General features: G+C 42.7%; 1 protein-coding gene across 3 annotated transcripts in view; it reads left to right on the forward strand.

Annotated features, from left to right (window-relative positions):
* Positions 1-17,110, forward strand: part of LOC106592454 (pyruvate carboxylase, mitochondrial) — a 498,777-nt gene that overhangs the window by 110,689 nt on the left and 370,978 nt on the right. For all 3 annotated transcript variants that reach the window (XM_082965339.1, XM_082965338.1, XM_082965340.1), the window contains exon 11: positions 14,333-14,495. In XM_082965339.1, coding sequence (XP_082821465.1) covers positions 14,333-14,495 — 163 coding nt within the window. The remainder of the gene's footprint in view (positions 1-14,332; positions 14,496-17,110) is intronic.

The raw sequence follows: 17,110 nt of genomic DNA on the forward strand, positions 1-17,110 counted from the left end.
CACCATCCATCGCTCTCTCGCTTTCTCTCTATCTCTCTCTTTCTCTCTTCTCTGACTCGTTCACTCTCCATCTCTCCCTTTCTCTCTATCTCTCTCTCTCTCCCTTTCTCTCTATCTCTCTCTTTCTCTCTTCTCTGACTCGTTCACTCTCCATCTCTCCCTTTCTCTCTATCTCTCTCTCTCTCCCTTTCTCTCTATCTCTCTCTTTCTCTCTTCTGTCTCGTTCACTCTCCATCTCTCCCTTTCTCTCTTTCTCTCTCTCTCTCTTTCTCTCTTCTCTGTCTGTCTCGTTCACTCTCCATCTCTCCCTTTCTCTCTATCTCTCCCTTTCTCTCTTCTCTCTCTCTCCCTTTCTCTCTTCTCTCTATCTCTCTCTTTCTCTCTTCTGTCTCGTTCACTCTCCATCTCTCCCTTTCTCTCCATCTCTCTCTTTCTCTCTTCTGTCAATTCTCTCTATCCTTTTTCTCTCTTTCTCTCTTCTGTCTTTCCTCCTGTCTTTCCTCCTAACATGTTTTGTATTCCCCACCTCTCTCTTCCCTTCTCCCTCCACTTCTCCTACCACCCATTCCCTCCCTCGTTCTCTCCCACATCACAACAGAGGCAGAAATTAATTAAGAATCTCTTGTTTGAAAATTGAAAACTGATGCCAAAACGATGGAAGGAGAAAGGAGAAAGGGAGGAGGCAAGGGGTGGGGGGTGAGAGGCAGAGGAGAGGAAAAAAATGGAGATCAGGTGTGTGTGTGTGTGTGTCTGAATGCATAATGTCAGCCATTCCCATATGCCACGCACGTGTTAATGAAAGTCCTATTGAGATGACTTTATGTGTGTTTTTGTTTTTGTGTGTGTTCATCCGTCCTTGTGTGTGTGTCACCTCTCTCTCCTCTCTCTCATTCTCTCTCTCTCCTCTCTCTCTCCCATTCTCTCTCTCTCCTCTCTCTCCTTCTCTCTCTCTCCTCTCTCTCCTCCTCTCCCTCCTCTCTCTCCTCTCTCTCCTTCTTTCTCTCTCTCTGTCTCCTCTCTCTCTCTCTATCACTCTCTCCTCTCTCTCCTTCTTTCTCTCTCTCTCCTCTCTCTACTTCTCTCTCTCTCCTCTCTTTCCTTATCTCTCTCTCTCTCTCTCTCTCTCTCTTTCTCCCTCCTCTCTCTCCTTCTCTCTCTCTCCTCTCTCTCTCTCCTTCTCTCTCTTTCCCCTCTCTCTTTCTCTTTCTCTTTCTCTCTCTCTCTCTTCTACCTCCTCTCCTCTCTCACTCTCTCTCCTCTCTGTCTCTCTCTCCTCTCTTTCCTCATCTCTCTCTCTCTCTCTCTCTCTTTCCTCTCTCTCTCGCTCCTCTCTCTCTCTCTCTCAGGCCTAGACTTTCTATCCTATGTTTTCTTTTCTAAAAACAAATGATTATAATAACCTCTTTCTCTATTTCTCCGTCTCCCCCTCCCTTCCTCCCCCTCTCTCTCTCTCTCTCCCTCCCTATCTCTCTCTCTCTCCGCTCAATTCCACCCCCCAGGCTTTTTTATTTAATAAATGTTTTACAACAGACTCACATTGTTTCATTTGAGTCATTATGACTTGGTTTGCCTCAGAGACATTTTAAAGATGTATTTAAGGGACATGTTGGGACATGTGTAGGGGTCTGTCTATGTGACCTCCTTTCCTCTCTCTCTCTCGCTCTCTCACTCCCTCCTTCCCTCCTTCCCTCCCTCCCTCCCTCCCTCCCTCTCTACCTCCCTCCCTCCCTCCCTCTCCCTCCCTCTCTCCCTCCCTCCTTCCCTCTCTCCTCCCGAGGTAACTAGCTGTGTTAATGGACTTTACTTGTTCAGTGATAATGGAGGTACCTGTCCAGTCAACTCAGGTCAAACATGTGTTTGACCTGTCCATTCATACTGTATGTGTGTGTTTGTGTCCCTCCCTCCCTCCCTCCCTCCCTCCCTCCCTCCCTCCCTCCCTCCCTCCCTCCCTCCCTCCCTCCCTCCCTCCCTCCCTCCCTCCCTCCCTCCCTCCCTCCCTCCCTCCCTCCCTCCCTCCCTCCCTCCCTCCTTCCCCCCCACTCTCTCCCTCCCTCCCTCCCTCCCTCCCTCCCTCCCTCCCTCCCTCCCTCCCTCCCTCCCTCCCTCCCTCCCTCCCTCCCTCCCTCCCTCCCTACCTCTTTCCCTCCCTCCTTCCCTCTCTACCTCTTTACCCCCCTCTCTCCCTCCCTCCTTCCCTCTCTACCTCTCTCCCCCCCACTCTCTCCCTCCCTCCCTCTCTACCTCCCTCTCTCTCTACCTCCCTCCCTCCCTCTCTCCTTCCCTCTCTACCTCCCTCCCTCTCTCCCTCCCTCCTTCCCTCTCTACCTCCCCTCCCTCCCTCCCTCTCTACCTCCCTCTCTCTTCCTCCCTCTCTCCCTCCCTCCTTCCCTCTCTACCTCTCTCCCTCCCCCCTCTCTCTCCCTCCCTCTCTCCCTCCCTCTCTACCTCCCTCTCTCCCTTTTTCCCTCCTTCCCTCTCTACTCCTTTACCCCCCTCTCTACCTCGCTCCTTCACTCTCTCCTTCCTCCCTCTCTACCTCCCTCCTTCCCTCTCTCCCCCCTCCTTCCCTCTCTACCTCTCTCCCTCCTTCTCCCCCACTCTCTCTCTCCCTCCCTCTCTACCTCCCTCCCTCTCTACCTCCCTCTCTCCCTCTTTCCCTCCCTCCTTCACTCTCTACCTCTTTACCCCCCTCTCTCCCTCCCTCCTTCCCTCTCTACCTCCCTCCCTCCCTCCCTCCCTCCCTCCCTCCCTCCCTCCCTCCCTCCCTCCCTCCCTCCCTCCCTCCTTCCCTCTCTCCTCCCAAGGTAACTAGCTGTGTTAATGGACTTTACTTGTTCAGTGATAATGGAGGTACCTGTCCAGTCAACTCAGGTCAAACATGTGTGTGACCTGTCCATTCATAAAGTATGTGTGTGTTTGTGTCTAGTGTATGTGTCTAGTGTGTTTGTGTCTAGTGTATTTGTGTGTGTGTGTGTGTGTGTGTGTGTGTGTGTGTGTGTGTGTGTGTGTGTGTGTGTGTGTGTGTGTGTGTGTGTGTGTGTGTGTGTGTGTGTGTGTGTGTGTTTGTGTCTAGTGTGTGTTTGTGTCTGTGTCTAGTGTGTGTGTGTGTGTGTGTGTGTGCGTGCGTGTGTGTTTGTGTCTAGTGTGTGTGTTTGTATCTAATGGGTGTGTGTTTGTGTCTAGTGTGAATGTGTGTGTGTGTGTGTGTGTGTGTGTGTGTGTGTGTGTGTGTGTGTGTGTGTGTGTGTGTGTGTGTGTGTGTGTGTGTTTGTGTCTAGTGTGTGTTTCTGTGCATTTGTGTGATTGTGTGTGGTGTTTGTGTTGTATTTGTGTGTGTGTGTTTGTGTTTGTGTCTAGTGTGTGTGTGTGCAGTGGTGGAAAAAAGTACCCAATTGTCATACTTGAGTAAAAGTATTTGCTTTTCAATATACTTCATTATCAAAATTAAAAGTATAAATCACTTAAAATTCCTTATATTAAGCAAAGCACCACTTGCTTGTTTTTTTAATGTACGTATAGCCAGGGGCACACTCTAACACTCAGACATCATTTACCAAAGATGCATTTGTGTTTAGTGAGTCCTCCAGATCAGAGGCAGTAGGGATGTGTCACGTCCTGACCAGTATAGGGGTTATTTGTATTTGTAGGTTGGTCAGGACGTGGCAGAGTGTATTTGTTTTATGTGGTTTAGGGGTTATGAGTATTGTAGAGGGGTGTTTTATTTATGTATTACAGGGTTTTGGTGTATGTTCTGGGTTTTGTATTCTAGGTTGGTTTTCTAGTTTGTTTATTTCTGTGTGGTCTGTGTGGCTCCCGATCAGGAACAGCTGTACGTAGTTGTTCCTGATTGGGAGTCACATATTAGTTGCGTGTTTTCACCTGGGGATTTGTGGGTTGTTGATTTTGCACTGCTTGTTATTATAGCCTGTAAAACTATTCCTGTCGTTTCTTTGTTTATTGTTTTTCCGTGTTCACATTTTAATAAATAATAATGATGAGCACGCAACCCGCTGCGCCTCGGTCCTCTCTACATAACAACATCCGTTACAGGATGACCAGGGATGTTCTCTGTTTAGTGAGTCCTCCAGATCAGAGGCAGTAGGGATGACCAGGGATGTTCTCTGTTGAGTGAGTCCTCCAGATCAGAGGCAGTAGGGATGACCAGGGATGTTCTCTGTTTAGTGAGTCCTCCAGATCAGAGGCAGTAGGGATGACCAGGGATGTTCTCTGTTGAGTGAGTCCTCCAGATCAGAGGCAGTAGGGATGACCAGGGATGTTCTCTGTTTAGTGAGTCCTCCAGATCAGAGGCAGTAGGGATGACCAGGGATGTTCTCTGTTTAGTGAGTCCTCCAGTTCAGAGGCAGTAGGGATGACCAGGGATGTTCTCTGTTTAGTGAGTCCTCCAGATCAGAGGCAGTAGGGATGACCAGGGATGTTCTCTGTTTAGTGAGTCCTCCAGATCAGAGGCAGTAGGGATGACCAGGGACAGTGTGTGAATTGGACCATATTCCTGTCCTGCTAAGCATTCAACATGTAACGACTACTTTTGGTTTTCAGGGAAAATGTAAAGAGTAGAAAGTACCTTATTTTCTTTAGGAATGTAGTGAAGTAAAAGTACTCAAAAATATAAATAGTATAGTACAGATACCCCCAAAAAATGACTTAACCTGTCTGGGCCAGTGGGACTCTTGTGTCCCACCCTAATCAACAGCCAGTGGAATCGCGTCGCGCTAAATGCAAAACCTCATAAATGCTATATCTTCAGTTTCTCAAACATATGACTATTTTACACCGTTTTATAGATACACCTCTCCTGAATCGAACCACGTTGTCTGATTTCAAAAAGGCTTTACAGCAAAAGTGAAACATTAGATTATGTCAGCAGAGTACCCAGCCAGAAATAATCACACAGCCATTTTCAAAGCAACTAGCATGCATCACAAATAACCAAAAAACAGCTAAATGCAGCACTAACCTTTGACATTCTTCATCAGATGACACTCCTAGGACATCATGTTACACATGCATTATTTTGCTCGATAAAGTTCATATTTATATATAAAAACAGCATTTTACATCGGCGCGTGACGTTGACTAACTATTTTCTCTCAAATGCGTCCGGTGAAACAGCGCTACAATTTACTAAATTACTATTCGAAAACATTTTTAAAATGTGATATTGTCATTCTAAGATGTATAGATTAGCATCTCTTGAAAGCACCTGCAATGCCAGATTTAAAAATAACTTTACTGGGTAATCACACTTTGCGATAAAAAGGGATGCGATACTCAGAAAAATAGGCTAATACAGGTCAGCGCCATCTTGGAACAATCGCATATCAAATCTACTCTTGTATACTATTGTCAATAATCCCTTACCTTTGATTATCTTCATCAGAAGGCACTTCCAGGAATTCCAGGTCCGCAACAAATGTATTTTCGTTCGAAAAAGTTAGTCCTTTATGTCCCAATAGCTTGTTGTTGTTAGCGCGTTCTGAAGGCTGCTCCAAAAGTACCGTCGGCCGCGGGACTTCTCTCTCAACAAAATGCATTTTTGTTTTATTTAAGTTCGTTCAAACATGTCAAACGTTGTATAACATAAATCTTTAGGGCCTTTTTCAATCAGAGCTCCAATAACATTCAAGGGGGACGATTGCATTGTCTTTCAAAACGTTTCGAAAGGGGAGGGTAGCCAGGGGCGCCGGTGTCATAATGGTGATGGCCCTCCTCATGTGACCACGTTCCACAGACTCTCATTCTGTCAGTTTTCACAGTAGAAGGCTCAAACCACTTTGTAAAGACTGGGGACATCTAGTGGAAGCAATAGGAAGTCCTCAATGAACCATAGCTCACGGTGTGATTTATAGGCAAAGTGATGAAGTTGAGTCCGCAATTCAGAATTCCACATCCTGTTACGATCTGTCTCGGGGTTTTGACTGCCATATGAGTTCTGTTATACTCACAGACACCATTCAAACTGTTTTAGAAACTTTAGGGTGTTTTCTATCCACAAGTATTAATTATATGCATATCCTAGCTTCTGAGTTTGAGTAGGAGGCCGTTTAAAATGGGCACACATTTTTTTCAAAAATTGCTGTAGCGCCCCCTATCCTAGGCGACCGTCAAGAGGTTAAACATTCATGAACATACAAGTATCTTATATCATTTAAAAGCTTAAATTATTTTTTATCTAACTGCGTTGTCTGATTTACAATAGGCTTTACGGCAAAAGCATACCATGCGATTGTCTGAGGACAGCGCCCCACATCAACATATTTTTCAACCAGCACAGGATTCACAAAATCACAAATAGTGATTAAATAAATCACTTACTTTTGAAAATCTTCCTCTGTTTGCAATCCCAAGGGTCCCAGCTACAACATGAATGGTCATTTTGTTAGATAAAATCCTTCTTTATATCCCAAAAAGTCTGTATAGTTGGCGCCATCAATTTCAGTAATCCACTCGTTCAACTGGCAGACAAAGGAGTCCAAAAAGCTACCGCTAAACTTTGTCCAGACAAGTCAAACGACATTTCTATTTAATCCTCAGGTACCCTAAAATGTAAATAAACTATAATATTTCATATGGAAAGTAGTACGCTCCCTCGCGCGCCGAAAGACTGATATTGTTCCGGTGCTCTCTTCACCAAAACTCCAAATTCTTGCTTGCTTTTTCAAAAACCAAGCCTGAAACCTTGAACAAAGACTGTTGGCATCTAGTGGAAGCCATAGGAATTGCAATATGGGAGACGGAATTACATAGGACCCATAGCTTTCCATTGTAAGAGCCTGGGACCTAAAAAAAAAATCATTTTGGGTTGGTGTTTCTTTGGATTTCTGCCTGCCATATCAATTCTGTTATAGTCTCAGACATTATTTGAACAGTTTCAGAAACTTCAAAGTGTTTTCTATCCAATGCTACCAATTATAGGAATTTCCTGGCTTCTGGGCCTGAGTGACAGGCAGTTTACTTTGGGCATGTCAGTCAGGCGGAAATTAGACCCTATCCCTAAGAAGTTTTTAATTTTAAAGATCTGAAAACCATGGGATAGAGTTTTACTTTACAGCGTGACAATTACACACAATTACACACATTGCCAAAGACACACCAGAATTCCAAGATGTGTTGAGTGTTCCTGAATGGTCCAGTCTCAGTCCTGATTTGAGTCTGCTTGAAAATCTGATAGAATGTTTGAATGTCGCTGTCCATCCATGACTCCCAACCAAATTTACTAAGCTTGAGCGATTTTGACAAAAACAATGGATATATGTTGCCCTAAGAGTTGTACAAAGTTGGTAGAATCTTATTCTGTGAGAACAGATGCTGGGGGACGAGAAGCAAGTACAGGGAGTGAACATTTTAATAAACAACGGACATGAAACCAAACACGGACAGCGTCTGGACAGGGAAAACAAAATAACATTAATGCTGACACGGGGAACAAACTGAGGAGCAGACAGATATTGAGGGGGCAATCAACAAGTGATGGAGTCCAGGTGAGTCCAATGAAACGCTGAAGCGCATAATGTTGGTGACAGGTGTGCGTAATGATGGGCAGACAGGTGTGCGTAATGATGGTGACAGGTGTGCGTAATGATGGTGACAGGTGTGCGTAATGATGGTGACAGGTGTGCGTAATGATGGTGACAGGTGTGCATAATGATGGTGACAGGTGTGCGTAATGATGGGCAGACAGGTGTGCGTAATGATGGGCAGACAGGTGTGCGTAATGATGGTGACAGGTGTGCGTAATGATGGTGACAGGTGTGCGTAATGATGGGCAGACTGGTGTGCGTAATGATGGGCAGACAGGTGTGCGTAATGATGGGCAGACAGGTGTGCGTATTGATGGTGACAGGTGTGCGTAATGATGGTGACAGGTGTGCATAATAATGGGCAGACTGGTGTGCATAGCGATGGGCAGACAGGTGTGCGTAATGATGGGCAGACAGGTGTGCGTAATGATGGGCAGACAGGTGTGCGTAATGATGGTGACAGGTGTGCGTAATGATGGTGACAGGTGTGCGTAATGATGGTGACAGGTGTGCGTAATGATGGGCAGACAGGTGTGCATAATGATGGTGACAGGTGTGCGTAATGATGGGCAGACAGGTGTGCGTAATGATGGGCAGACAGGTGTGCGTAATGATGGGCAGACAGGTGTGCGTATTGATGGTGACAGGTGTGCGTAATGATGGTGACAGGTGTGCGTAATGATGGTGACAGGTGTCCGTAATGATGGTGACAGGTGTGCGTAATGATGGTGACAGGTGTGCGTAATGATGGGCAGACTGGTGTGCGTAATGATGGGCAGACAGGTGTGCGTAATGATGGGCAGACAGGTGTGCGTAATGATGGGCAGACAGGTGTGCGTAATGATGGTGACAGGTGTGCGTAATGATGGGCAGACAGGTGTGCGTAATGATGGGCAGACAGGTGTGCGTAATGATGGGCAGACAGGTGTGCGTAATGATGGTGACAGGTGTGCGTAATGATGGTGACAGGTGTGCGTAATGATGGTGACAGGTGTGCGTAATGATGGTGACAGGTGTGCGTAATGATGGTGACAGGTGTGCATAATGATGGGCAGACAGGTGTGCGTAATGATGGGCAGACAGGTGTGCGTAATGATGGTGACAGGTGTGCGTAATGATGGTGACAGGTGTGCGTAATGATGGGCAGACAGGTGTGCGTAATGATGGTGACAGGTGTGCGTAATGATGGGCAGACAGGTGTGCGTAATGATGGGCAGACAGGTGTGCGTAATGATGGGCAGACAGGTGTGCGTAATGATGGTGACAGGTGTGCGTAATGATGGGCAGACAGGTGTGTGTAATGATGGGCAGACAGTTGTGTGTAATGATGTGCAGACAGGTGTGTGTAATGATGGTGACAGGTGTGCGTAATGATGGGCAGACAGGTGTGCGTAATGATGGGCAGACAGGTGTGCGTAATGATGGTGACAGGTGTGCGTAATGATGGGCAGACAGGTGTGCGTAATGATGGGCTGACTGGTGCCCTCCAGCGGGAGCAGGCATGACATATTCAATAAGATTCCCAGCTGTAATGGCTGCCAAAGGTCCTTCCACCAAGTATTAACCTCTATGGGCTACGTCCCACCTACGTAACAGCCACTTGCAGCCTGTGGCGCGATTTTCAAAACCTTAAAAATCCTATTACTTCAATTTCTCAAACATATGACTATTTTACAGCTATTTAAAGACAAGACTCTCGTTAATCTAACCACACTGTCCGATTTCAAAAAGGCTTTACAACGAAAAGCAAAACATTAGATTATGTCAGCAGAGTACCAAGCCAGAAATAATCAGACACCCATTTTTCAAGCCAGCATATAATGTCACCAAAACCCAGAAGACATACGCAACTTGTATTTTTTAGGGCTATAATTTTAAATATAATTTTGTAACATTTTTTTGAATTTTTCTTTCACTTTCAAAATGTGGAGATTGTTAGGTAACCACATAATTTTTATTTATTTTAAATTTTTTAATGAAATTGGTATATGTTTTTATTTATCACACTTTTCTTTAACCATTTATGTTCTTTAATACAGGGCCGACATAGAAGTTCCTTACTTTTTTCCCCTTCTACTTGCCTCTTCCATTTTTGTGGTAATGCTGCAATTAATTGGTTGTAATTTTGTGTAGAGCAGACATTTCCATATGTCTGTGTTAGCTGCATGTGTGACATCACTCCACCAGTCCTATTTATAATATCATTCACAAAAATTATACCTTTTTTAAACATTTCTTCAAAAAATACAGTTTTTTAACCTCTATGGGCTATGTGGGACGCCCCTGGTACACCCAATCAACAACAGGTGAAATATCAAGAGCGCCAAATTTGAAAACAATTAAATGTCATAATTCAAATTTCTCAAACATACAACTATCTTACACCCTTTGAAAGATAAACATCTCCTTAATCTAACCACGTTGTCCGATTTCAAAAAGGCTTTACGGCAAAAGCATAAAGTTAGATTATGTTAGGAGAGTACATTGACAATAGCTGTGTGTAATGTTTTGTCAATTCAAAGACAGGCGTCACCAAAAGCAGAAAACCAGCTAAAATGATGCACTAACCTTTGACAATCTCCATCAGATGACACTCCTAGGACATTATGTTAGACAATGCATGCATTTTTGTTCTATCAAGTTCATATTTATATCCAAAAACAGCGTTTTACTATGGCGTTGATGTTGAGGAAATCATTTCCCTCCAATAACCGGCAGTCAAGCAGCACAACAAATTAAATAATTACTATTCGAAAACATTGGTAAAATATTATATTGTCGTTCAAAGAATTATAGATTTACATCTCTTGAACGCAACCGGATTGCCAGATTTAAAAATAACCTTACTGGGAAATCACACACGCAATAATCTGAGCACTGCGCCCAGAAAAATACGCTTTGCGATACAGACTAACCGCCATGTTGGAGAGATCGAAAATCGAAAATACTATGTAAATAATCCATTACCTTTGATTCTCTTCATCAGATGTCACTTCCAGGAATCCCAGGTCCATAACAAATGTAGTTTTGTTCGAAAAAGCTCATAATTTATGTCCAAAAAGCTCCGTGTTGTTAGCACATGATCTATGCCAGCCGGACTTCTCGTCATGAACGAGGGGAAAAAAAATATTTACGTTCGTTCAAACATGTCAAACGTTGTATAGTATAAATAATTAGTGCCTTTTTTAACCAGAACATGAATAATATTCAAGGTGGACGTTTGCATTCTCTTTTAAAACGTTTTGGAACGAGAGTACCCAACATGAACTCGCGTGCCAGAGTCTAATCGGCCACCACCGTTCCAAGGCTCTTGTTCGTTCAGTTCTCACAGTATAAGACTCAAAACACTTTCTAAAGACTGGTGACATCTAGTGGAAGCCATAGGAAGTGCTCAACAATTAATAAGCCCCTGTGTGTTTCAATGGCATAGGCTTAAAGGTAATTCAACACATCAGGTATCCACTTCTTGTCAGAATTTGTCTCAGGGTTTTGACTGCCATATGAGTTCTGTTATACTTACAGACACCATTCAAACAGTTTTAGAATATTCAGAGTGTTTTCTATCCAAACCTGAACAATAATATGCATATTCTAGCTTCTGAGTTGGTGTAGGAGGCAGTTAAAAATGGGCACATATTTTTTTCAAAATTCTCAATACTGCCCCCTAGCCCCAAGAGGTTTTAATCAATTACCATATTTGAATTTAACCACAATATTTGTTGTATTATTTGTTCTGACTTTTCATGTGGATTAAACTGAAATTGCAACCAACTTTCTAAGACTTGTTTAAAAAATAAAGATATTTTGGAGTTTATTTATTTTTCAAACAACCGAAAGTGGGCAGGTGTAATCTGAATAAAGGGGAAAAAGACCATTCTTGAACATAGGATGAGACATTCGTACCAATTTACTAGAAAACCAGTTTGGATCTAAGTATAACTTTGGTATGAATGATGCCTTTAGTGAGAGGTCTAATGCTTTAATATTTAATCATTTCTGCCCTCCGAATTCATAATTTGTTATATAAATAGGCCTTTTTAATTTTATCTGGCTTGCCGTTCCAATATTTTTTGTTCATATAATTTAAAAAGCAGGTCACTAGGTGTAGGCAAAACCATAAGCAAAAAAGTAAACTGTGATATGACTAAAGAGTTAATCAGGGTGATTTTTCCACAAATAGACAGGTATTTTCCTTTCCATAGTAACAAGATGTTATCTATTTTTGCTAACTTTCTATAATAATGTATTGGAGTGAGATCATTTCTTTCTTTTGGGATTTGTATACCGAGTATGTCCACATCTCCGTCAGCCCATTTAATTAATAAACTACATGGTAATGTATAATTAGCATTTTTTGGTGATCCAATATAATATAGTACACTTATCATAATTTGGTTTTAATCCAGAGAGGATAGCAAAATTATCTAGATCCTTTATGAGGCTGTGGATGGATTCTAATTGTATAATAATAATAAATAATTCTAATTGTGGTTTTAAAAGAAAACATGAATCATCAGCGTACAATCACAGCTTAGTTTTTAAGCCACGGATTTCTAATCCCTTAATATTATTGTTTGATCTAATCTTAACAGCTAACATTTCGATGGCAATAATAAATAAATATGCCGACAGTGGACAACCTTGTTTTACTCCTCTAGATAGTTTAAAACTTTCTGAGATGTAGACATTATTTACTATTTTATACCTAGGTTTACTACACATAACTTTAACCCATTTTATAAGAGATTCCCCAAAATTGAAATATTGTTTCCAGTACTTGTCTTATATTATCTCCAATGTATCGTCCATGTAAAAAACCTGTCTGATTAGGATGAATAATATCTGACAATACTTTTTTAATTCTATGCGCCAAGCATTTTGCTAGGATTTTTGCATCACAACACTGAAGTGTAAGAGGTCTCCAATTTTTTTAATGGACTGGATTTTTATATATACCATTTGGGTCCTGTTTCAGTAACAATGATATCAGACCTTGTTGTGTGTCTGATAATCTACCATTTATATAGGAGTGGTTAAAACATGCTAATAATGGTCCTTTGAGTATATCAAAAAAGTTTGGTATACTTCCACTGGTATGCCATCCAGACCTGGAGTTTTCCCATCCTTAATGGTGTTCTCTCCACTTGTAAACATTGAATCACTTGTGTTGTGTCATATGTTTAATTCATCACAGTCTAACACCTTTTTCACCTGGTTGTGAGTGGGTCTCCTACAGCCAGCCTATCAGGTGCCTTAAAGTCCACATAGAGCTGTTCTTGTCTGTTAACTTTTTAGTGACAGGGGGCAGTATTCAGAAATTCAGATGAATGATGTGCCCAAACTAAACTGCCTGCTACTCGGGGGCAGAAGGTAGGATATGCATATTATTAGTAGATTTGGATAGAAAACACTCTGATGTTTCTAAAACTGTTTGAATGATGTCTGTGAGTATAACAGAACTCATATGACAGGCAAAAACCTGAGAAAGATCCAACCAGGAAGTGTGGAAATCTGACGTTTGTAGTTTTTCAAGTGATTCCCTATCCAGTAAACAGTGACTTAGGGTTCATTTTGCACTTCCTAAGGCTTCCACTAGATGTCAACAGTCTTTTTTGCTTCTACTGTTACTGGGGAGAAAATAAGAGCTGTGGACTGCCTGAGACCAACGAGTTGTTTACTGCGCAGTCACTCAGGCGCCGTTCCTTATTTTTCCTCTGTAATGCTATTGTCCGGTTGGAATATTATCGAAGATTTATGTTCAAAAGACCCTAAGGATTGATTGTAAATATCGTTTGACATGTTTCAACCAACGGTAATGGAACTTTTTGACTTTTCGTCTCGGGTTTTGCGCTTGCAGATTATGCCTTTGGAATAGTGATCTGAGGTATTTGGACATAAATATGGAGTTTATTGAACAAAACGAAAATTTCTTGTGGAAGTGGGAGTCCTGGGAGTGCATTCCGACGAAGGTCAGCAAAGGTAAGTGAAGATTTATAATACTATTTCTGAGTTTTGTTGACAACAGAACTTGGCGGGTAACTGTATAGCTTGCTTTGATGGCTGAGCTCTGTACTCAGAATATTGAACAATGTGCTTTCGCCGTAAAGCTGTTTTGAAGTCTGACACAGCGGTTGCATTAAGGAGAAGTGTATCTATAATTCTGTTGTAACTGTTGTAAATTTTATCAACATTTATGATGAGTGTTTTTGTAAATTGATGTGCTCATTCATCGGATGTTTTGGAGGCAATACGTTTTCTGAACATCACGCGCCAATGTAAAATGGGATTTTTGGATATAAATATGAACTTTATCGAACAAAACATACATGTATTGTGTAACATTGAGTCCTGGGAGCGTCATCTGATCAAGATCGTCAAAGGTTAGTGATTAATTTTAGCTGTATTTCTGTTTTTTGTGACGCCTATCCTTGCTTGGAAAATGGCTGTGTGATTTCTCTTGTTTAGGCGCTGTCCTAACATAATCTAATGTTATGCTTTCGCCGTAAAGCCTTTTGGAAATCAGACAATTTGGTTAGATTAACGAGAAGTGTATCTTTAAAATGGCATATAATAGTTGTATGTTTGAGAAATTTTAATCGTGAGATTTTTGTTGTTTTGAATTTGCCGCCCTGATATTTCACTGGCTGTTGAATAGTGTGTCTCACATGTCCCAGAGATTAATGTTCATGTTTCATGTTTTGTTTCGGACCCCAGGAAGAGTAGCTGCTGCTTTTTCCAACAGCTAATGGAGATCCTAAGTGTTATTAATGCTAATTAATGAATCTCTCTCCTAGTGTGGACCTGGTCCATGCCCAGCTGCGTGTGTGTGAGGGACGCAGTCTGCCTGAGCTGGGGTTAACACAGGAGACCATCAGGGTGAACGGCTGTGCCATCCAGTGTAGAGTCACTACTGAAGACCCGGCCAGAGGCTTCCAACCAGACACAGGACGACTGGAGGTAGGGTTTTCACACACACACACACACACACACACACACACACACACACACACACACACACACACACACACACACACACACACACACACACACACACACACACACACACACACACACACACACACACACACACACAGACACACAGACACACACACAGACACAGATGAAGTAAACGCATAGAGAGAGAGAAAGAGAGAGTTGGCCTTGTATGCCATCAAAAGGAAAATACAATTCGACATACCAATTAGGATCTGGCTAAAACTTGATTCAGTTATAGAACCCATTGCCCTTTATGGTTGTAAGGTCTGGGGTCCGCTCACCAACCAAGAATTCACAAAATGGGACAAACACCAAATTGAGAATCTGCATTCAGAATTCTGCAAAAATATCCTTAGTGTACAATGTAAAACACCAAATAATGCATGCAGAGCAGGATCAGTCCGATACCCGCTAATGATCAAAATGCTGAAGAGCCGTTAAATCTACAACCACCTAAAAGGAAGCGATTCCCAAACCTTCCATAACAAAGCCATCACCTACAGAGAGATGAACCTGGAGAAGAGTCCCCTAAGCAAGCTGGTCCTGGGGCTCTGTTCACAAACACAAACAGACCCCACAGAACCCCAGGACAGCAACACAATTAAACCCAACCAAATCATGAGAAAACAAAAAGATAATTACTTGACACATTGGAAAAAATGTACAAAAATACATAGAAAACTAGAATGCTATTTGGCCCTAAACAGAGAGTACACAGTGGCAGAATACCTGACCACTGTGACTGACCCAAAGTTAAGGAAAGCTTTGACTCTGTACAGACTCAGTGAGCATAGCCTTGCTATTGAGAAAGGTCGCTGTACGCAGACCTGGCTCTCAAGAGAAGACAGGCTATGTGCACAGTGCCCACAAAATGAGGTGGAAACTGAGCTGCACTTCCTAACCTCCTGCCAAATGTATGACCGTATTAGAGACACATATTTCCCTCAGATTACACAGATCCACAAAGAATTTGAACACGAATCCAATTTTGATAAACTCCCATATCTATTGAGTGAAATACCACAGTGTGCCATCACAGCAGCAGGATTTGTGACATGTTGCCACAAGAAAAGGTCAACCAGTGAAGAACAAACACCATTGTAAATATAACCCATATTTATGTTTATTTATGTTCCCTTTTGTTCTTTAACCATTTGTACATCGTTACAACACTTTATATTGACATCATATGACACTTGTAATGTCTTTATTCTTTTGGAACTTCTGTGAGTGTAATATTTACTGTACATTTTTACTGTTTATTTTACTTTTGTTTATTATCTACTTCACTTGCTTTGGCAATGTTAACATATGTTTCCCATGCCAATAAAGCCCCTTGAATTTTAAATTGAATAGAGAGAGAGAGACAGAGTGAGACAGAGTAAGACAGTGCGAGACAGCGAGACAGAGAGACAGAGCAAGACAGAGCGAGACAGAGAGACATAGAGACAGAGCGAGAGACAGAGCGAGAGACAGAGCGAGAGACAGAGCGAGAGACAGAGTGACATAGACAGAGAGACATTGACAAAGAGAGACAGAGAGACATAGACAGAGAGACATAGACAGAGAGACAGAGACAAAGAGAGACAGAGAGACAGACAGAGAGACAGACAGAGAGAGAAACAGAGTGAGACAGAGAAAGAGACAGAGACAGCAAGAGAGAGAGAGACAGAGAGAAAGAGAGAGAGTGAGACAGAGAGACAGACAGAGAGACAGAGAGACAGACAGAGAGACAGAGAGACAGAGTGAGACAGAGAGAGACAGAGTGAGAGAGAGACAGAGTGAGAGAGAGACAGAGTGAGACAGAGAGACAGAGAGACAGAGTGAGACAGAGAGACAGGTTGAGAGAGAGAGAGAGACAAGTAGGGAAAAATACTGTTTTCTGGTTAGAAAGCAGAAGTGTACTTGTGTGTGTGTGTGTGTGTGTGTGTGTGTGTGTGTGTGTGTGTGTGTGTGTGTGTGTGTGTGTGTGTGTGTGTGTGTGTGTGTGTGTGTGTGTGTGTGTGTGTGTGTGTGTGTGTGTGTGTGTGTGTGTGTGTGTGTGTGTGTGTGTGTGTGACAGCTGACGTGATGATGTATAATGTCTCCTGACAGTGTTCACACATGAAGGGACACAAATGTCGCCCCATGGGGTCAAGTCCCAGGATGCTTTGCTGTCATCTCGTCCTTCATATCTTTGGAACACACAGGGGTTAAGACCTCCATGACACACACGCACAGTCATACACACGGCTGGAACACACCTCATCCCTCGCTTCATCTCTTTTCAATTATTTTTCTCTCTTTCTTGTTTGACTTCTTTCTCTCTATCTTACTATATACTGTATATCCCTCTCTTTTTCTTTAAATTATCTTCCTTTCTCTCTCTTTCATTTTCTCTCTCTTTCATTTTCTCTCTCTTTTCCATTCCTCTATATTGCGCTCTCTCTCTCTCTCTCTCTCTCTCTGTCTCTTTCTCTTCATCTCCACCATCTTTCTTTCATTCCTTCTGTACCTTCTCCTCAAGTGCTAATCAACCTAGTTTTAAAACTCTGCTTCCCAACCCGAGCCCGACTGGCCCCTCAGGAAGTCCAGGA

This window comes from Salmo salar, chromosome 18 (genome assembly GCF_965601325.2).
Source record: "Salmo salar chromosome 18, fSalSal1, whole genome shotgun sequence".
In the NCBI taxonomy this organism is placed as follows: Eukaryota; Metazoa; Chordata; class Actinopteri; order Salmoniformes; family Salmonidae; genus Salmo; species Salmo salar.